This window comes from Bacidia gigantensis (assembly GCF_019456465.1).
Source record: "Bacidia gigantensis strain McMullin 20006 chromosome Unknown contig_175, whole genome shotgun sequence".
NCBI classification, from domain to species: Eukaryota; Fungi; Ascomycota; class Lecanoromycetes; order Lecanorales; family Ramalinaceae; genus Bacidia; species Bacidia gigantensis.
In genome coordinates, this window is record NW_025408595.1 from 249,139 (window position 1) to 269,928 (window position 20,790).

At 51.8% G+C, this 20,790-nt stretch overlaps 10 protein-coding genes across 10 annotated transcripts; 6 read left to right on the forward strand and 4 right to left on the reverse strand.

The window, feature by feature from the left end:
- Window positions 1-1,305: 1,305 nt before the first annotated feature.
- Window positions 1,306-2,314, forward strand: KY384_002880 (uncharacterized protein; the record flags this gene model as incomplete). Its single annotated transcript, XM_044811402.1, has 2 exons — window positions 1,306-2,038; window positions 2,127-2,314. 2 exons carry the CDS (start codon window positions 1,306-1,308, stop codon window positions 2,312-2,314), a joined length of 921 nt encoding a protein of 306 aa, XP_044671678.1.
- A 952-nt stretch (window positions 2,315-3,266) lies between these two features.
- On the reverse strand, window positions 3,267-3,710 carry KY384_002881 (uncharacterized protein; the record flags this gene model as incomplete). The annotated part of the gene is made up of 1 exon (XM_044811403.1): window positions 3,267-3,710. One exon carries the CDS (start codon window positions 3,708-3,710, stop codon window positions 3,267-3,269), a length of 444 nt encoding a protein of 147 aa, XP_044671679.1.
- Window positions 3,711-3,714: 4 nt separating this feature from the next.
- KY384_002882 (uncharacterized protein) lies at window positions 3,715-4,815 on the reverse strand (the record flags this gene model as incomplete). The annotated part of the gene is made up of 2 exons (XM_044811404.1): window positions 3,715-4,301; window positions 4,368-4,815. 2 exons carry the CDS (start codon window positions 4,813-4,815, stop codon window positions 3,715-3,717), a joined length of 1,035 nt encoding a protein of 344 aa, XP_044671680.1.
- A 930-nt stretch (window positions 4,816-5,745) lies between these two features.
- On the forward strand, window positions 5,746-7,136 carry KY384_002883 (uncharacterized protein; the record flags this gene model as incomplete). Its single annotated transcript, XM_044811405.1, has 3 exons — window positions 5,746-6,223; window positions 6,514-6,681; window positions 7,039-7,136. The coding sequence occupies 3 exons, from the start codon at window positions 5,746-5,748 to the stop codon at window positions 7,134-7,136; spliced, it is 744 nt and encodes a 247-aa protein (XP_044671681.1).
- Window positions 7,137-8,372: 1,236 nt separating this feature from the next.
- On the forward strand, window positions 8,373-9,212 carry KY384_002884 (uncharacterized protein; the record flags this gene model as incomplete). The annotated part of the gene is made up of 1 exon (XM_044811406.1): window positions 8,373-9,212. One exon carries the CDS (start codon window positions 8,373-8,375, stop codon window positions 9,210-9,212), a length of 840 nt encoding a protein of 279 aa, XP_044671682.1.
- A 173-nt stretch (window positions 9,213-9,385) lies between these two features.
- Window positions 9,386-11,306, forward strand: KY384_002885 (uncharacterized protein; the record flags this gene model as incomplete). The annotated part of the gene is made up of 3 exons (XM_044811407.1): window positions 9,386-9,573; window positions 9,648-10,425; window positions 10,476-11,306. 3 exons carry the CDS (start codon window positions 9,386-9,388, stop codon window positions 11,304-11,306), a joined length of 1,797 nt encoding a protein of 598 aa, XP_044671683.1.
- Window positions 11,307-13,413: 2,107 nt separating this feature from the next.
- Window positions 13,414-14,728, reverse strand: KY384_002886 (uncharacterized protein; the record flags this gene model as incomplete). Its single annotated transcript, XM_044811408.1, has 3 exons — window positions 13,414-14,370; window positions 14,427-14,501; window positions 14,555-14,728. 3 exons carry the CDS (start codon window positions 14,726-14,728, stop codon window positions 13,414-13,416), a joined length of 1,206 nt encoding a protein of 401 aa, XP_044671684.1.
- Window positions 14,729-14,905: 177 nt separating this feature from the next.
- Window positions 14,906-16,102, forward strand: KY384_002887 (uncharacterized protein; the record flags this gene model as incomplete). Its single annotated transcript, XM_044811409.1, has 1 exon — window positions 14,906-16,102. The coding sequence occupies one exon, from the start codon at window positions 14,906-14,908 to the stop codon at window positions 16,100-16,102; it is 1,197 nt and encodes a 398-aa protein (XP_044671685.1).
- A 541-nt stretch (window positions 16,103-16,643) lies between these two features.
- On the forward strand, window positions 16,644-18,486 carry KY384_002888 (uncharacterized protein; the record flags this gene model as incomplete). Its single annotated transcript, XM_044811410.1, has 4 exons — window positions 16,644-16,739; window positions 16,788-17,726; window positions 17,877-18,061; window positions 18,201-18,486. The coding sequence occupies 4 exons, from the start codon at window positions 16,644-16,646 to the stop codon at window positions 18,484-18,486; spliced, it is 1,506 nt and encodes a 501-aa protein (XP_044671686.1).
- A 631-nt stretch (window positions 18,487-19,117) lies between these two features.
- On the reverse strand, window positions 19,118-20,576 carry KY384_002889 (uncharacterized protein; the record flags this gene model as incomplete). Its single annotated transcript, XM_044811411.1, has 3 exons — window positions 19,118-19,466; window positions 19,528-20,046; window positions 20,209-20,576. 3 exons carry the CDS (start codon window positions 20,574-20,576, stop codon window positions 19,118-19,120), a joined length of 1,236 nt encoding a protein of 411 aa, XP_044671687.1.
- Between the last annotated feature and the right edge of the window lie 214 nt (window positions 20,577-20,790).

The window sequence follows — 20,790 nt, forward strand, 5'->3', positions numbered from 1 at the left end:
GCGATTCTTTAAGTAATTGCAATTGAGCGTTGGGCTATCTGCATTGGCAGAATTGAGATTCCTATGCCCGATTTCTTCTTTTCTCAAGAACGATCAATGTCTTAATGTAGGCCAGAGCTGACGACGGCATCAAGGCAAATACTATTATCTAAGAGACACGATCGTTGATCACGGGTCCATGACATTGCCTCTCAAACCCCCTTTTTATAATATGTGCTTATCTTAAGCATCCAAGCGAATGCCAAATCTATTCAAAGCTGACTTTAGCCCCTAAAAGATTGTGAAGTCAGTGTCGGTGTATTAAGCGCATCAGCCTCCTAGACTTGTACAAAGAAAGCTCCAAATATCTCATTGCGTATTTCCATGGCACTTCAAATCTGGAGAATTGTAAGTGTTACGCGGTGTCCTTCTTCTCCTTATTACGTATTGGCTGTTCAAAATTCCCAACAGCAAAAGCTCAAATCTCTAAACTCTTTATTTCCTCTCTCCTTTCTCTGCTGTGCTTCTTTTGATCGATTGTTGTAGGACAAGCAGTGCACCTGAATGTAAGTTTGAAGTCTTGGGGCAGGCTGCAAGAGTAAGTAGTGCCTCGAGGTAATATCGTCGTTTGCATCTCCAAGACTTCATCTTTTCGCCCGCTATGTCAGCTGCGGTGATTGAGAGGAGCAGCAAGAGAAGAGCCTCCCAGCGTGAGATTTGAAATTGTAGGAGGGATCGAGCACATAGCTTCCTCTCAACATAGGCAATGAGCGATTAGAGCATCTTCCTGGCTATGTGGTCTTCTTGCTCGCGCTCTTCGCCCCCCGTTCCCGCTTGCCCTGCGCCTCCCTCATTGTCTTACTAAGTATGCGACTGATTGTTTGCATTTCTTCTGGCTCGCAGATTGAGACGTCTTGGATAACACAAACATAGAATACAATCAGAGCAAATAGCATGCCTTTCTTCTTGCTCGAGAGGTGCAAACAACTGTAACACCATTTTATCAGGTATCTCGGCCAGCGGCATGGGAGTGGTGCCTGTCTAATACGCACCGAGACCGCCTTGGATTCATGAACAGTGTGCTTATGTCAGACACAAAAACAACGGAGAGATACCGCTACATGAACGCTCAGTCATTGGTGCTTATATGTTAACCTTCCCTTTTTCCTTCTCTTCAACACCAGCCTCGATACCTCTCTCACGACACTTCTTCATCATCGAGGCCAGCTTGAGGGCTTCTCTTGGCTTGATCTTGGCCACTCTTTATCCTAAACATCGACCGCCCTCCCCCTCAGTGATCTCTACCCTGCTCTATTTGGCACCATCATGTCTTTTAGATCCTACTTCAATTCCAACGTCGTGAATGAGGCACTTAGCGTTATTCATAGGGTGGTCCCTGGTGCTGCTACTCGAACTGATGAGCTTTTACCTGGGGGGAGGCGATGGGAACACATTGTAGAAATAGTAGAGAACATGGACCTGCCAGCACTGGATCGAGAGGTTTTCCTAAGGGCACTCAAGGAAGCTCACAACATCTGGCAAACAGGGCCTGACTTCGATCCTGCCAATATACCAACTATGTTGGAGCAGATCTGCAACGCACTACCGACTATCCCAGGTGTATCTGAAAGTTTGACTGCGATTTTAGCGATCGCATCAGTCTTTATAGGAATAAGCTTCTTCACCCCAGGATCTCTGACGGCGGCGATGAATTGGTTGTGGGAACACATACAGGGGACGCATAACGACAACCGTCCTCCAACACCGACTGCGCGTCCGGCGGACAGTGATTACGCTATTACCAGAATGGGTCCTAACCACCTGAGTGGCGGCACCGGCACTGCAGCACCTACGAGCACTTCCGCCAGACAGAAGAACCCATCAGATACTGCAACTCGAGACACGCGACCAGGTCCAGGGGCCGGTGCTCCAGAGGATGTGATCAATAGGTCTACGAGCGACTTGATTTCTCGATCGGACGATTCAGCTGAAGAGCAGATTGCACAAGCAGTGAAAACAACGCAGGCCGGGAATCAGAAATGGGAAACAGCTCAACAACGTAACAACACAAATCATGACCGACAACCACCAGCCTTAGACGTTGCACCTCCATGCTCCGGGAATTCACTCCCCTGTCCTTCCATTAGTCGCTCTGGTCCTTCTCATGCGAGAGCAGCCCGCGCTGAGCCCTATCGTCGTCCCAAACCGCAAAAGTCACGACAACAGCGGGAGCTTGAACGTCTTCAGATCGACATGGACGATCACGAACGAGGATTTTTCTGAGAAGAGAGGAAAGAAGCAAGAGAAGAGGGGGATCAGGGTGAGGAAGGAGTAAGTATTTGGAGAAGTGGGAGGTAGAATGACAGTCAAAGGGGGCTGGCTCTACAGCGACCCTTGGGCAAAGTGTTCTGATTAAATCAAAATATGAACTTGTATGCATTCTTAGACGAAATATCAAGCAATGCAATCGCGCCAAATCGCGCTTCCCGAAGCTCTGATGAGGCTGGTGCTCCCGAGGATGGCAGCAGGCTGTAGCACATTCCTCGGCGGAGGACTAAGAAACACTGGCAGAGGCATTAGAGCTAGCTTCGCCTCCTCCTGTTCATCTTCAACTGCTTTCTCCTTCCTCTGTTTCGCCTTTACTATTATCATAGTGTCTTTCGCAGCTGTCCCACTTCGACAACGGTGCAATGTCAGCATTCTAGTCCGGCGCATCCATAATGGGCTGTAAAAATTGCAAGGGTGGTGAGTTTGGAGTTGGGTTGGGTTTGATATTTTCACTGACTGTGGCTGTAAAGGACTATGCAAGGCGAGTGCAAGTATATCATAGCGCTTATACACAGACATTATAAGTGGTTCTAGCGATGGATCTATAAGACACGTTGAGATGGTATACTATCGCAAGAGCAATTTCTGCTCTGGGTGCGCCAACGGGAGACACACTTCACCTCTGCTGCTTCGAAGAGTCTTCTACAAAATATTTGAACCCTGGCATTGAGGAAGCGAGAAATAGCTGCGGGAGTTGGAGTAACATTTTGAGTTTTCTGGTCATCTAATCTGTTTGTTTGATTCATCAACAGTCATAATATCAAAGAGAAATCCGAAAAAGAACAAGTCGTCCAGAACCACTTCATCATGCTTACCACGTCTCCCCGTCCAAGTCAATGTGTTTCCACCGCCCTCACTCAATCGATCATCCTGTCTCTGCGTCCTAGAACCCGTCAACATCTACCTGATGTTCTTTTCCTCCCTCTATCTGCCCCATCATCCCTCAGCCTCTCCCTTCGTCACAATTCCCTGGCCCCCCCTTGCCTTGACTTCCCCTCCTTCCGTTCCTTCTTCTTTTGGTTTGCAATCATCCTCATTGCCGTCTCCCGCCCACTCTGACGATCGAGCCCCTTCTGCTTCTTCCACGCTTCCACCTCGGCCAACTTCGTCTCTGCCCAGGTTAGGTCCCCCCTTCGTCCATTCGCTCCCAAGAGCACGTCGCGGAAGCGCGCTGCGCGACATGTCTGCTCCTCGAGGTACGAGGAGGCGATAAAGGCGGTGCCGTTGACGAACCATTGACAGGGTTCAGGAACGTACGCAGTGAGTGAACCGCGCATTCCAGGGAGGAAGGATGACGACATGATGTCCTGCAACCAATGCGTGTTCCCCGCTTCAATGATCCCCCCCAACTCCTCCAGCCCTTCTTGCAGCTCCTGGATATACTTTCCCCATGCCCCAACCATCTTATCACACTCCAACAGCAAACCCGATGTCCTTGTAGTGCTTCTTTAATTCAGTAATATCCTGAAGCCTGTCCGTGACGCTTTGTGGGTATAGAAAGGGCATATACTGCCGTGGACCCAAGTAGTAGTAGATTTCGCGGACGTGGTCTTCGAGCGGCATCAATGAGGAGGTGATGTCAGCCTGAGAATCGAAGACTAGCTTGCCCACCTGGGCGCGGAAGGCCGGGTATTCGTGCTCTGCGAATTGTTGGAGGACGCGGAGCTGCTTCATCTGTCGTGGGTAGAACCGCTGAAATTCATATCGAATTTTTCTTTGTACGCGGTATCTGCTGGGGGCGTAGGTGGGTAGCCAGGAGATGTGCAAATGCGAATTGACAATGCAGGCGATTTCGTACAGGGGGAAAAAGAAGCTGGTGGAGTAGGAAGTGGTGCAATACGCCGTGTTTGTGCAATTCTCCCAGTCTTTGTAGGCACTGACAACGCCTAAGAAGCTGGAGGTGTCAAGGGTCAGGGTGTCCATCAGCCTACAGACACCGGAGGAATACTTCGAAATGGGGGTGGCGAAGGAAAGGGTTCGGTTGGAGAACTTTGCTGGACGAGCATAAGCACCACCTTTACTCTCACACGTGCATAAGGGGCATCTCATTCCTTACTTACCTAGTCCTTTGATGGTCTCGGAGTTGACTACAGGCGTCTCAAACGGCGCCCGATTCAGATTACCCTTCAGGCCATGAACATCCATCCCCAGGCTCCTGAGCTCCTCGTGAGCCACCAACAAAAACCTCGAAAAATCCGAACTGGGAGGAACAATCGACAGATTTTGCGGAGGGGGCACCGTGGCCGATCCTGGCGAGAAGGTATCGATGCCAGGGATGCCACAGAGCCCCCAGATGCAGAAACTGATTGAGAAGGCGTAGATCATTAGGAGCGCCCAGTGAAAGGCATAGAAGGCGAAGAAGCAGATCCAGAGGAACTCCCTGAGGTCCTGGATCCAGTGCACACGCCAGCCGAAGTCTCTCTGGTTCCCCTCGGTGAAGACGAGGTTTTCAAGTCTTGCTTTAGTCCATGTGTATGCTACTTGGAGGTGATCGAAGGGGAAACCCATGTTGGGAGCGTGATTCGGTGTATCAAATTGAAGATTGAAATGACGGTGGGAGATGGGGACAATGAAGGAAGTAAAGGGAGGAGGGGGGAGATCAGGGGAATAAAACTCATACGTTTTCCTTGTCCTGGGAAATGTGTTCTTTATTATGATCATTCATTCTTTGTAGACAATCCATAATGATGAGTCTAGACTGTCATTTCGTCGATGCCTAGCACGGGCAGGGACCAGAGGGAGATACCGCGGGTGACGACAGAAACGTTGCACCCAGATCCAACACACACCCCTCGTCACATCCCGTAACCGTGCAGGTAGGGGCGGCGTATCATCGATGCTACATCATATTTGAGATGAGGTGGATAAGGCACAAACATGAGCAGGATAGGAATTCGTCATGATGTGCGATGGTTTGGGGCCACTGCTTGCGGACCGCAACGTAGCTTAAGGTGATTGGGTGCCTGGGTGCCTGGGTGGTGCCCGTCCCCGGGAACGGGCTCTCTCTAGGGGCGGCTTGGCAGGCACGACGTGTGCAACTGCCCGTAACTCCAGCCCCCGCTCACTTTTTAGGGCAGCTCTAAGCGGGCTTTAACCCCTTACCATCCACCATCGCTGTCGACGGGCATTCATTCCCTCTGTCTCGCACAATGCGGCAGCAGCATTGCGCGGTCTTCTTCCCCTCCTCTTGTCATCTCTTTCCCAATCTATATCTACCCTCTCATCATTGGAACTATCAATGGAAAAGATGGGGGGCACCCCAACCCTTCTGCCTTTGTTTGTCAACCATCCCCTGCCGGATGCGGCCAGCCATCATCACCACAGTGGCCTCGCCTGGCCCGTCGCCCTGATCGACGAGCATATCCTTTCACTTCGCCCTGATTCCTCATCCTTCTCCCTCATCTCCACCCATTCCCCGGACTGGCTCAGTACGGAATCATGGACTCCGTCCGCAACGCCCTCAACGCCGTCCTCAATCCCCCACGCAATCGCCTCAACGCCTTCCGCCACGACTGGACCCACAACTACACCTCCTGGCAAAAATGGCGCCTCATCGTGAGCATAATCGGTATCCTCAGCCTCCCCGTCGTGCTATTCGAGTGCGAGCTCGCGTCCCCATACCCGCTTGCATCCCAGCAAACTTTCACACTCGACTTCACCGGCAGCCACCACGTGGTCGCCACAATGGACAATACGAGCTTTTCCCCTCTTGGATCCGCTCTCTTCGGAAAGCTCGAAGTCGGTTATGGTAGCTATGAGCCCGCTTCCGGCGTAGAATTCTCCGAGGAGCAGAAGCAGGCCAAAGCGAAGACATTCTACCCGCAGTCCGTGGCGGGCGCGCAGACGGGAGACTCGTATCATTGGGACTTGGACGTGGAAGGCAGTGGCGATCTGGACGTAGTCAGACGCGATAGTAGTACGTATTTCTCTCTTCATCCTGGGTTGGGTGAGAAATCCAAGCAACTCCCCCCATCATGCCCCATCCCCCCTCCCCTTCCCCCCCAATCTACGTTGTCCCTCCACTGACTTCTGCACACAGCAGCACACAGGGAACGCGCCACCCACTCCCTCACCCTGCCAATCTACCCCCCTGGGTCAACCCTTACCGCCTTTGGTACACCCCCCACGTTGTCTTCCTCACATCAACTCTCCTGATTCCGAAGTCCCGCAACGGCAACACGCTCAGCGTCCGGCGCCTGATGAAAGAGGGCTGGATCCTGGTCATGAAAGAAGATGACGGCACCCTCGACTCCGGGCCGAGGACGAATCAATTCAACGAGGGGGACTCTCTAGGGCCGGACATGAGTGGCGGGTTCGCCTGGGATGGGAATTATGTGTTTCAGGGAAGGGCGGGGTGGAAACCTGAGGGGACTCGTGAGTATTCCCACTTTCCCCCCTCCCCTCCCCCTCTTTCCGGTAGTCGGTGGGGCGGAATTGGTGGACACGTGCTAATATGTTTGATCATTGTTGCAGAACGCGTCTGGAATAGGTACGGCGAATGGCTGGACCGCAAAGTCTGGTCTGTGGGCCGCGGATTCGCCGATGCCTGGACACCGGCTGATATGGGAAGAGGCTTGTGGACGAAGTATTGGGGGCGAAGTGGCATGGGGGTGGGGATGGTGCTTAAGCATCGGGCGCGCCCGTGGGAGGTTAGGCCGGTTTGGACAAAGGGGAAAGGTGAGTGTTCCATTGTGTTTCGAGGGTGGTGGGTACGATGCTGATGCGTCGTAGATAGTGGGAGGCCGGAGTGGCAGGTTACCGTTATGGTGGCGGACCTAAAGCCGCAAGGGAATTGGCTAACGCAGACTTGGTCGCGATTGTCGAGGTGATTGGTGACGCTGTCGAAAAGGGAGGTTGGGTCTGGTGGGTTGGTAAGGAGATTGGTAGCAGACGAAGTTAAAGGGCTGGAGATGAGCGGATTGTGATGGGTGGATGGGCAGACTGACCATTCTATTCTTCTTCTTCTTCTTCCTCCTCCTCCGTCCCTACAATCGTTCTTAAATGAAAGATCGGATATTAACCACAAGTTTTTCCACGCTCTCCAGTGCCCGGTCCCTCGTTCTGATCTCCAAAGTCCGATAGATCTTCAGCCTTCCATCGTCCCTCTTCATGATCAAGTCGTCTCCCCCACTACAACCATCTCCCACCTCTGAAAACCAGGCCACAAAACACGCCGTCATTGGCCCCGTCTCTCAAGCTCATTCATTTGTAAATGTATAAAGCAATGCATCGTAAGTTTCTCCTCCAACACATACGACCTCGTAACGTATATCAATTAATAAAATCAAGTAGACTACGCGGGGAGGGAAAGAGAGCGCGTTGGGATTAAGGACCGCAGCGACTTTTCGTCCCATTCTTGAGGCAGAGAACCAACTACTCAAAACGCCCGACCAGCCGCTGAATGTAAGATCTAGCTAGCCTCCTTCATCTTGTGTACGCTTGATAGCCCAATAACCAACATTCAAACCAACGCCCTTGTGCAAGTTGCGTTGCCTCGTTTCTTGAGCTGGCTTGGAAATTATACCTAAGTTTGCCGTAGACGGCGATTGTCCATCGATGAAAGCACAAAAATACTGATGAAACGGGGTTGTGTTCATTATGATGGAGAATTTGAATTTCGCATTCGAACATTTGGTCATTTTTCAAGCCTAAGTTTTTGGATAGAGAGATCATTATCCACTTGCTTGCTTGCTTGCTTGTTACATCGTGATAAGGAATTCAGGCAAAACGGGTGGCTTGCTATGCTTGCTGTGGCTACACAAACAAGGTGGAAGCACAAGATAGTATGTGCCTCAATGATCTTATTGATGGCTGATTGCTATTTCTCCGACCGGTCGTTGCTTCTCGCCATCGTCAGACACAAAGCGAACATAAAATCCTCTCAGTGATATCTCTGTATCACATCACTCTCATATTCCTTGGCGTCTCCCCCTTCACCCTAAGAATCCTCTTTTTTGAACCGTTCGATCTTGCTATTTCAGAACTTCCTAAGACTATCATCTCCTTCCCATGAGTACATCAGGTTCGACTTTCGCAATAGCTACATACATTACTTGTCGCGAACGATGATCCTCTTCGTCCTCCTCCTTTACTATAACCTTCGCTCCCACAAGCGTCAGGTCAAGAGAAAGGTCCTCGTCCTCGCCCTGCTCACTGATGTCTTCCTCTGGCTCTCCATGTTCGCTCACGAGGACAGTGACGTGGGGAGGTTAAGGGAAAGGGTGGTAGGGGTCCCGCTGGGGTGGGTGAGGATGGGATGGGGGCATTTGGTAGACACGTGCGAGGAGTGGGACTGGGAGGAGAAGATAGAGAGGGTGCATACGTTGGCTGAGCGTGCGGGGGAACAGGGTGCGGATCTTTGGCGGAAAGGTCGGAAACAGATTGCTCCTGCTTCGGCCAGCATTGGCGGTGGGTTACGCTCGATCCGTGCCCTGATCAAGGAAGCATGGGCCGTGGTGAGTGCGGCGTCACACTATCTCTGGAGCCTGCTGCCTTGGAAGGCCATAGGCGAGTGGTTCTCGGCTACGTTGAGGGATTCTTGGACGGGATTGCAAAGTTGGGGGGCGAGTTTGCAACAGCTGTGGCAGCCATCTGTGTTCCGGGTCATGGAGGCTTGTGGAGTATCTTACCGGGGCGCTATGACGGGGATGATGTTGTTCATTTTGCTTGGACTCGTTCTCATTGCCATTTTTATCGTCGCTCTTGTTGCAGGACTCAAGGGTTTGAGGTGGGGGTTGAGGAGGACGAAGGGTATGCTGGTGCGAGCCGCGAGACATATCTGGCAGAACTTAGAGTGGTTCGTGCTTGGTTCATGTGGGCTGGTCGGCGCCTTCTGGGTTTTGCAGTCTTTCATTGAAGACCGCAACAAGCGAGACGAGTGGGAAACAAAGAACTTTGGCCGCTAAGTGCAGGAGATAGACACATCATCGCGGAAAGAGGGCGGAGGTCAGAGGGCATGTACCTACCCGTCTTTCATCTCCGCTCTGAGATATGCGATTTTATTATCCAGCGTCTTTCGAACGTCTTCCTAGAAATACACCTGATGCTCCTAGAAACGACGCACCGTAGGTTACTCGATATGAACGGATTGCATCGGATAATCCTTCATCTGGGGTGGCTCGTGGTTCCGATCCTCATCATTCCAGTTGTCACCAGCAAAATGATGAACATTGCTTTGGGAACCGGCAACGTGGGTCTTAGCAATCGAGAATGGCATGATATAAAGGAACCAGTTGAAAGCTTCCTACTCGGAATATACCTGACCGCGTGGGCTGTATACATGTATAAGCTTTGAGTGATGTAGACGCCTTGTTAGGAGTTACATAATAACACCAAACTAGATTTTCACAATGGTGGTGGGCTACCAAACGTGCCTCTGTGGATAGCTCTCAGAAGCAGATGCGCTTCGACCAAGTTCAGGCAGGTCACTCAGATCGGGGGCGGCTTAGCAGAGATGCCCCCGCGGATGCAAACCAGAACTTGATACTTTCTGAGGTGCTCGAAGGGCTTCAGAATGTTCAGAGTCGGCTGATGAATGATTCTCAGAACTCTCAGCCGGAATCTCCGACCATAAAGTCTTTTGAAGATCACAACAGCGGCCTTGCCAATGCTGATCCCGGTACCAGAAGCAATGTAGGAAACACCCACCAGCGAGACAGCGCCAACGCTGGCCTCCCAGAGCAAGCTATATCGGAGAAATCCGGGTTTTCGTCAGGCAATGCACAACCGCCCTCCAAAGAGAACCATGAGGAGGATTCAATCCAACAAGACGATATGAGGAATGCAAGCCAGGGCGAATCGAAGGTGTTGAGTGCAAACGCACCGAAGGAACATGCTTCAGAAAAAAGTGGATTTCCAATACAAGCACCGAAGGCCGAGTCCTTGCAAGAAAGCCCATCATCGCTAGTGACAACAGTACCGCAAGGCTCAGCACACGGTGAGCTGAAAATAAGCACTGAGGAAGCCCAGTATCCTGTCTGTCAAGACCGCCGATCTAATCGTCAACCCCAGGAGGCTTTGGTTGAACAAAATCTGGCGTCTGCGCTTTCACCAATAGCCGACAATTCTCTGAGACATGACCAGCAATCGACTCACAGGAACATGGCGAGCGGGTCTAAGGTCAGCGATAGAAGGGTCGAGGATCTAACCCCTGAATCTCGCACACCAAGTCCTCAATCAGAAAGCCCCCAACGAAGCGAAGCGAAGCTCCAACATTTTCACTCATGGGCCAAAAGTCAGAAGGGCAAGACCAATTATCAGACATTATAGCCGGCGCAAGAGAGCCGAAGTCCAGCGACAGAAAGCTAGGGAAGTCCAATGCTATACGCCCTGAATCAACTCCTTACTTATCCAACCCCCCAGCAAAACCCTCTCCGACGGATTCTGGGTCGGGAAGGGGCAATACCACCACCGCAGCACACACCCAAACCCCTCTCATCTCAAACCAGCCACACTTACCTATGGACGTCATCTCTTCTGAACCCTCAGGGTCCACGGAATCTGCCCTTCCACCAGCAGGAGTTCCCGCCTCGCTTCAACGCCAAGAGCGCAATGAGGCAAATGATAAGGACGACGATGATAAAGTTACAAACACTACCTCGATGAGTACGCCAGAGCCGGGGGTGCCTTTTGTCCTGCCTGAGCGAGATGGTGTCGCACCATCTGCATGGAAGGGTGAAAGTGAGGTCGATGGTAATGGTGAGTGCAAGGGCAAGGAAACAGGAGAGGGCGAGGGTATCGGTAGTACAGGGAGTGAGAATGCTAGAGTGAAAAGTGAGGAGAGGCGAGAGGAGACCGCCGACCCCGAGGGGTCCGATCACTTCGCCATTGCGAACTCAGTCGTCGATCCGACCTTAACAAATCTTCATACAGAGGAGGCCACCAAGAAGTACACAGCCAAATCCGCTCTCACGGAAGAATTTGGCGAGAAGAACCTGGCTGGCTTTAAGGAAATGGAATGTCACGAAATACCTCAAGGCCACGACCTGGATCTAGAATAGGTGAAGCTTGAAACCTTTTGTGTACAGCAAAAAGGGTACGCGCGGACGGACCATGGACGCGCCGAAACGCTATACAATGAACAGAAGCGGCACCAGATGAACCGTATCAAAGTCTGGGTACGCTTGGCTTTCCAGTGGAATCGGCAGAATCGAGAGAAAGACACGGAGACGGGGAAGATGATGTGTGGGTTTCCGCCCAATTACGAAGCCTATGAGGGACGTAGTCTGCAGGAGATCAGGAAGAGGGCGTTCGACAAGGGTAAACCGGAGGAGTATTTCAAGACTGAGTTTCTATGAGGGAGCGTTTTCCGGACTCTTAGAGACACGATCCAGTCTATCTGTCAGCTGCAAGACACGCAATGATAGATCGAGATAATTTCACTTCGCCTACGTCGAGCGTTCCTAATGCGGCATCACCTAGCTAACGCACCAGGATATAACCAGCCGATCATCACATGATATCGATTTCTCCCTTTCGCCTCCAGAAAAAGCTGGTTTGGAGGGTTTAGCGTTAACGTCGTAAGAGCCAAACATCCGTATAGCACCATTTCAACCCGCTCCACCATTTTCGCAACCCGCACCCTTTCCGATCCAACGTCGTCGATCGAAGCGTCACATCGTCATCCTGACCCTGCGTGACATCTACCAAAATCTTTGCAGTCCAAATACGAAATCCATACGAAACGCCCCAGCTAGGCGGCACGAAAAAAGAGAGAAGACAGAGAGAACAACGTGCATGTGACTTCCCACTTACCCGTTTACTGCCTCCGCTTCCTTCACAGGCTCTCCTCCGAACATAATGATCTATTCTCCATTCTCCTCATATCAAGAGTCTCTCTCCCTATACAACGAACTTGCCGCAGACTCCATGACCAACACATGGGTGCGGCCATCTTAACATCCTTCGCTATCATTGTATAGCCTCTAGCATTCACGTACATATAGACTGCTGCTTGCCGCGTGGCCATGCATCCCATCGTGTGGAGGAGGAGGTTCTTGCCCACGATCAATGCCTCTCAAGACCCCGAGCCATCTTCATAGGGCCTGTAACATTCTTGTATTTGTAATAGCCTCTTGCCAGATGTTTGCCGTGGGATTCTGCTCCCCGGCTTGCGATTTCGCCCATTGATCGCCCATACGTCCACCAGACCCGATGGGTAGACCATTAGAACTAGCCTATCCTGTACTATATTTTGCCTATTACATACTCTCGTTGTTGGAGTCCGGCGAGCGGTAGTGATGGCCTAAGTCCCAAATACGCTCGAGTCGTGTATGCCTGTGGGCCGGAGGAGGAGGGAGGTACCGTAGCAATGGCCGCAGGGGCTGCTTCTCATACTCGTCAGACCGTGAAATCCACCAACAACTATAACTCTCACGGCACCCACCTTTCGATCCCCTTCCCAGCGCAGATTTGGGGTTGCAGTGGCCATATGGAGCAAGACCGTCGGCGTTGCCAAGGGCCACTTCTATCTCTCTTTTCTTAATTCCACTACTGCGGGCGTGTTGTATGGTTACGCATATGGTCAAATGAACTGTGAGCGTAGATGAGGAATGGTCTGGACCTTTGCCCACTAATGTGATTGTGAGATGAATCAAGGATCAAAATGCCTTGCTGATACAATCCTAAAGGAGTAATCCCCTGATTAATCTTGACCAATGGAGCCTATCGAGGCCAAGCTACTAGACTCGATATGGCCTAGTGGCTTGGCGGAGATTGCGGCGCCATTGTAGCTTGTTACATTCCAATAAATTAAAATACTCATCTACTTTTGATATGAGGGGTCACCTTTGTAGGAAACCCCCCATGGCCCTTCTCCTGCAATTATCGCACTTGAGAATTCACCTTCAACTGATCAAAAGCAATTATAAAAATGTCACAGCTCATTCATCAATTGGACCTACAGACCGTCGATTCCGCTTGCCACATTGACTCATTAGACATATTAATACGCTGATTTTGCATTCACTTGATGAGGATCGCCTGGTCGATTGGTCCGATCTGTCTTTGGGGATTGAAATCGACAGTGAGGTGGAACAGCAGAAATATTTACCAGGCCGCTGATCTTCCCTTTCGACGATCGAAGTGCACGCTGGGAGGACGATCGCTTCAAGAAGGTTGGGCCTCTCGTTCCATCACTTCCTTCCAAATACACTCCACCACCTCTCGGACCGCTTGGGATCTCTCGACCAAGCTCACTCCCAGCTGCGCTGGTGTCATCTGGCCGCTTGAAGCCAACTCCTCCAACTTCAGCATCAAACCAGACTGCTGCTCCAAGCCTGCCGCCCTATCTTTGATGATCTCCCAGTGACGGAGGCTCTGATCCACCCAGTTCTCAGCATTGTAGAGCTTCGATATGGCATTCTTACATGCGCTGATCCGCGTCCTTCTCTCTTGGTTTCGCTCATGATCATTGGGTCCAATAGAGTCCCAATTCCATATTTTCCGTTTCTCGTAAGATTGGAGTTTGGTTTCAGAGGCATTCAGTTCTAGCTCGTGAGCGATTCTCTCTTGTTTGAGTTTAGCACGTAAACGTCGAATACCTCTCAGCGCGTTCCCGTGTTCGTCGATAGTCTTGGCGGTCGCTTGAATGGATCCCTTGACCAGCAACCTTGAGGTATGGAGATTCTCCATTGTGAGGTCGTTGGACGAGAAAGACGCTATGATTTTCCTCCCGAGAAGCTCGTATGCTATGTCGCTATAGTCATTTGCTCCTTGAACATGTCTCTCGATAAGCTGGGCCTCATCCGCCAGATTTAAATCGGTTGGCAGGTAAATCGAATTAAATTCATTGGTGAAGGCGGTAGTATTGGAGACGACGTGAAATGCCTTCCGCAATTGCTGCCGGTAGGCTGGTTGGGACTTCCAATTGGGGTCAACGTCAATTCGCCCAAACGAGACGATCTGCTCTTCTCCTTGGAATAGAACAATAATTGAGATCACCAGGAAAGCGAGAGCCAAGAGACTACAGAGAGCCCAGAGGACGATGCGTGAAACAGACGACCGTTGCACGTCCCCAGTATCCGGCTCAAGTAAAGGGTTGGCCAGACTTGAAGTTCTCGAATCCTGAGATCATCACTATAGGCTGGCGAGAACTTGAAGGGACAAAATGCTCTACATACCTCAGCATACTCCTCTGGCAGTTGCTCTGTATGATGCTCCGACAGACGATCCTGACGTCCAAAGATACCTGGGCGCTATTCATAGCCACTGTCAAGAGCCGCACGTATCACCGGATTATACTACTAACCATTGATGGATGTTTGTCTGAGTTCAGCGCACCACTCATCAGGAACTGGCCCTGGGAGTTACTGTTTCGGCGAGTGGCCAGTGCAGGCCCCTTCCCGGGATCGCTCCACGGCAGTCGAGGACTCAGACTGCTCCCCTTACCAGCGAATTGTTCGAAGAAGTCTTCATCAGCCATTCAGAACAATTTCAAGGAATGTGGTAAAGAAAAGAACAGGTATCAGGAGGCGAAAGACAGGTTCGAAGGCCGGTCGGACATGTAAATGGAACTAAGCGGAGCTGGCGGGAACGGACATCCGATGGATGTAATAAAAGATCCTGACTTCTGAACTTCTCGACCATCACAACTCTTAAAATGCAAGGGAAGGGACTCACTCGACACCTTCATCTGGCCGCCGCGCTCTTTAGTTTGCTCAATGGTGCGTACGGACAGGGTGAATTCACTCCCACCCCGGTCGCAAACCATCCGAACATACACACTCATACTCACATCCATACCGAATTCCCGCATGATGGCAGTGATGTTTCTATCGCCACGCCGGCATTAGCAACTCCTCCAAACCCTACCACGAACGACTCAACGACACCCACACATCTATGTAGCTCCCCCCAACCAGCATCCCCAACAGCTGTACCATCAACGAAAGCACCCCCTCGATCAGGCTCCTACCGCCTTCCTTCCATCTCCGACAAACACACCTTGAACGAGAAATTCAACCTCCCGTTCCCCACAAGAACTTACTCCGCCCCAGGCGTGCTCCGCTCATACCTCTCGGCCCAGCGCGACCTGAGTGGGCGATCCCATGGGAACCAAATCACCCAACCCAACAGGCCCAAGCCCCATCGCCACTACCCCTCGATCCGTCAATTCCTCACATCCCTTCCTTGCTCCTTCCAAACCACCATCGCCCCGCTCTTCAAATTCCTGAGGCACCCTCAACCCTACCTTGAGCGCATAGTCGTCTCGCCCCTTTTCCGCGTCAAAGCCCATGTGGGAGCCGAACTAAATGCGCTGCAAGACCGGCTCAACCCCGTGGATATCTGCTGGAGCATGCTGAAATGGGCCTTCGATAAGATGTTGGAGGCGTTGAAGGAATGGTGCTGGGAGCTTGTTCGCGAACAGCTGCCGAGTCGGGAGAGCTTCTGGTCTACCGTTACTGGACCATGGCGTTGGTTTGGCGGCTGGGTTGAGTGGGTTACGAGTTACACCCCGTTCCTGTGGCGCCGGCCCTCCCTCCCCTCTTTCCGATCACAATCGCCGGGGTCTAGGCCAGTCTTTGAGCATGAATTCGAAGATGTATGGGGCCCCAATCCCTTTACCTGGTTCAAAGTGGTCATGGAAAAGTTGAAAGAATTTCTCTGGTGGGTGAAGGTGATCTTCTGGCTTGTTCTGACCTTGCTTGCTCTTTTAGCTGGCTTTCTGGGCTTTCACTACCTGGGCTTGCCGCTTACATGGCTTGTACGGGCTATTGTGGGCCCTGTTAGGGTGTTGTGGCGTGATATTCGTGCATTCCGAGCACGGCGGCGGGGACACGATGGGGCTAAGCTCTAGAAACGAGGGCCGAGAGGGCGGTGGATGGGTAGAAAACGGTGAGCGCACTAGCTTGAGTATCATTGATTTATCAAGTACCCGTAGTAGCCGTACCAAATATAGAGACTTTCCTCCTTAAGGGTGTTGTCTTACCACGGAGGCCCGAAGCCCGTATGTCCGCTTATGTCCGAGCATTACTAAGCAAGCCTGTCTGGTCAGGATCGTTACATCGAGTGTACTTTCATCTCTGGCTCCAATTCTCACTTCAGCCTTTACCCATGCGCAGCAGCAGCAGTAGCGAGTGCCACCATCATCAGACTCATCGCTTGTTGCCTTGGCACAATCACACGGAGCTCGCGAGAATGGCCGCCATTCACGCCCCTCCCCCTTCCCAATGGCCGCAGCGGACATCCGAGTCGGCGTTTAAGCAAGGCTAGTCAAGGGCAACCAACAGGATCCGGCTATCAGAGGATGAATATGCCTCTTTGGAGTCTCATACTTCAATTTGCTGCTTCTCTTCGATTTTCGCCTGGGGTGAAAGCTTCGGCCATCCACCGCAAAAATGTTGAACCAGCAGGATCCCCACCAAGTGGACGACTCTTGGTTCCTCAGTCCACAGGAGACTCTTCAATGTCTAAAAGCTTCGCTACATCCTCATGTGAGTATCATCCACTGCCCCCTCTCTACCACCTACTTACACGTGCAGGGCTTCCTAGCTGTCGCTTCGCTCGCGAAAGACGCCCTCAGCCATCCAGAGAAACAAGCCATCTATGCCTTGGGCCTTCTGTTTCCGATGCAGTCGTCAAGAGTACTTGCGCCTGAAGAAGTACGAAAGAAAGAACGCGAGGCCAAAGCTTTGGAGGGTTTCCTTGCGGAAATGCGTGAACGGGTCAAGGACAAGGCACCAGACGTCAAGGAAGGTGGTGAAAAAGATGATCGTGACAGGTTTACACGCAGCAGACTTGAACAACGCCCTTCTGAGCATGAGGAGCCTGAACTTGAAGAGTCTGAGCATGAAGAGTCTGAATATGAAGATTCTGAACGTGAAACGTCTGGACCTGGCAATCGTAGCCAGAAAAAGAGGAAAGCAAGATCAGAGCCGAACCTAGACGAAGATGACACCTCAGCACTCCATAAGAAGACCAAATCAACTCCCTCTGTCACCAGAAAGAACAACAACGTGGCAGACCTATTAGCTGATTCTTCGAGACCTACAACCACACGCAAGCAAATGGGCCGCCCCCGCAAAACGCCAGGTAGGCAGCGCACAAGCAACGCCAACTTTAACCCCTACTCAAAGATGTGGCACTCTATCCGCCGCCTCGAAAGCCTCTCTCTGCACCCCACCGTGGCCTCCCTGTTGGAGCAGCCAGACTTCTCACCCGAGCTGCTGCTCGAGGCAAAAGGGGAGCCGGTGTTGAGTTTAATGTATGCCCAAAATGGCGGGTTGAATGCATCAGCAACAACGAGTTACGTGAACCTGGGAGAGGGTATAGCGGCAGCCTTTCTCTACACCACGACATCCCAATCGAGGGACGTGTATGGGCGTCTCCGTAGCCTTTTTCTTGCCCTCTTCTTTGGGGATTATGCTGAACAAGCATTTGGCAAGGGAGGTCATATCAACAAGCGAAAAAGCAGGGAGATGGTGGGTCCATCCCCCACAGTCCATCTCCTTCCATTGTGTATGCGTTAGATGAGCTCAAGCTATGGTGTCTGGAGCTTCAGCCCTCCAGCTTTGGCGCAAGTGTTTCTTTACGATCTGAAGAAGGTAGTGCTGACGCTGTGGAATTGACAGGTGGAGGGTTTGATGCAGGGGTCTGCGGGTGGGCGATTGAATGGCATTACAGAAAACGACATGGCGGAGAAGATGATGGAAGATATTCCTAAGATGGTGGCCCGGGGAAAGGTGCTGGATGTGTTGTGTGAGCGCTTTGGCGTTGGATCGTTGTTTTGGCTGCAGGAGTGTTTGACTGAGAACTGGTCAGCCTCTCTCCTTCTATGACTCCCTATCTCTTTCCCTTAGCCATGTCCACTTCCCTCTCCGACTCCTCACTTTCCAGCTGTCCTCCCTTCTCATCCCTCCTACATGAACAGCGCTCATAATCGCATCGCTCACTAGCCTCGACCGCAACGCTCCAACCTCTGGCGCCTACTTCGACTCCGCGATGAAGAACCTCAACGATCTCCATCTCAGCGCCCAGGTGAAGAAGAGCGGTGCTGACAAAGTAGGCAATCAAGTGAGGGCGGAGTTAGCACGTGTCTTCGGGGGCAAGGGAAAGGGACCGGCCAAGACACGGAAAAGTGGGAGAGGGAAGAAGGTAGTTGCCGATAGTGAAGACGAAGATGAATATGAGGAGGAGAGTACGGAGGAAGATGACGGTGAGATCAGTAACGATGATGAATGATGGGTGGATAATCAATATCCAGAATTGTGATATTGAACAGTCCCAAGTTGCATATCCCACTTATTATTGTAAGATCATCTTACGGGTTGTTGTTACTCCCATTATCGTCATCATCATTGCTATCATCCTCATCACTGCGGGAACCCCCTACCCCACCTCCACCCCCAATCCCCTACGCACGAAAGGGACGAGTCAGCCATTTCACCGCTTACCAACTCGATTTTCCAAGCCCCAGCGCTGGGAGAGTATTTCCTTTTGACAGGGAAGAATAAAACTTTTCATTTGAATTTCGGCTTGAAAGCGTTCATCCGGCTCTTTGACTTTGGAGCAGATTTGACCTGACAACGACATTGAGATTAAGATGATAACATTGGTGCTATGTATTCTTTCATAGTTCCCTTATGAAATAGGAGATCAGATTCGATGACAACCGAGAAGTCTATGGATCCATCGCCTTATCCAGTAAATTACCTCCTTCTACCTAGCCTTTGTGACCTGCATCCTCCACTATCGTCTCCACTTCTTCTCATTGACAATCCGAAAAAAGCATCTCCAAATCCCCAGCCTTCCTCCCCTCCATTCCCCCTTCCCCCCTCATTCCAACTCTATCTTTATCCTGCCTCCACCTCACCTACGCACCCCTCAAACACCCACACTGCACATCCCTCCACTCCTTCTCCGCCCTTGCCCTACTCATCTCCGTGTTAGGAGCAGCAGGCTCGAACACATGCCGGAAATACCAGCCTTTCAACCACTCACGCACTGCCTGGACATCGGGATCCTCGGCGTCTTGCATAGCGTCTTCGCCACGCACCCACGACATCAGCCGGGACCTAAACCCTGAGAACGCGGTGTTGGTGGAGCCAACCGTGGTATTCATGCTCGTACCCAATCCCTCAGGGCTTTGGCCGAAGCTGAGCGTGTCGGGATGCAGGGCGTTTTTCTCCAGCTTTTCTAGCTCGATCAGAAACACCTCTAGCCTAGCTATCGTGGCGTTCACGGTGGAGGATGCGCGACGCAGACGCCGATGCGCGTTGATACATGTTTCGCCCCCATTGCTGCTTCATTGCGACAGCTGCGTCCTGGGCGGCGTAATAGCCCCTAAACGCGTATTTGTAGAACGAGGCGTAAAAAGCGTCGCGCCGGAATGAGGGCAAGAAGGGGAGGGACTGCTGGTAGGCGATGCGTGAGGTGTTGACAGCGTTCTCGTAGCCCGGTTCAAGATCTTTGAAGCTATTTCGCAATTCTTCGAGCTCGTGGATGGCGCTCTTCGTCATTCCTTTCGTGGCGAGGATCGTTGGGAGAAGGTGCAGATTCCCTTCCTCCTCTTCAGCCGCTTTTCCTGGGTAGTATTTTAACGCGCATGGAAGATCCAAAGTGAGCCTAGTGTTGAGACTTTCGAGAGAATGCAAGGCAGCACGACGGGTTGTTTTGAGGGAGGGAAGTATAGGGGTTTCGTTGAGTTGTGCGAAGATCCGCGCGTGGACGTCGTAGTCGATGTTGAGCTTCAGGTTGAAGGGAGCGAGTAGGCGGCTAGGGGGTGGGATGGGTTGCAGAAGCCTGGAAAGGGCAGGGGCTCGTCACGAAGGGAGTAATTGAAGGTCAGACTGATCAGGATGCTGGCCAGCAGGCAACCAGCCCATGTGAATAGCAGACAGATCGGCGCGCTTCAGGTATCAGTCAAATCCATCAAGCATTGGAGAAGGTACTCATTACAGTGACTGGAGCCACCCACGACGGTGCTGCGCTACGTGACGGTTGGGTTTGGGATGAGCTCGACGAGAACCTGCACCATTAGCGCCTGGTACGGCGTGGCCGCGGTCATGGCTGTGGTCTGACTCACCACCTAAGGATCCTGCATCTGGTTGGACTGGCATGCAGTCTTTAGGGGTTTGACTAGGTGGCGCTGAGGCATAACGTCCAGGCATGCGAGGCGGAGCGAACTCCGTCACCTTTACAGCACCCTGACGAGCAGATCCTCCTCTATTTCCGTCGGCATCGCCAAATGTCATGATGGCTTGCAGTACTTCATCTCTGCTTCGTGCTGGAGGCAGCGTGGGGAGAGGGTTTGATTCTGCTCCGTCTTGCATGTTTTCCTGCGCTGGGGTCCGCGAACGATGGCGTGATGATTTTGCAAGCTTTAGGATGAGAATGAGGGAGGTTGGTCGAGAGATACGTGCAGATATGAATGGCGAGCAAGAATGTAGGAGGACGGAGGAGGATGGAGGAGGAAGAAATTCGCCGGTGGTCTTATTTGGTGTCTCGTGTCTGATGTCCGATGTCCGCTCACGACCGGGAAGCTAC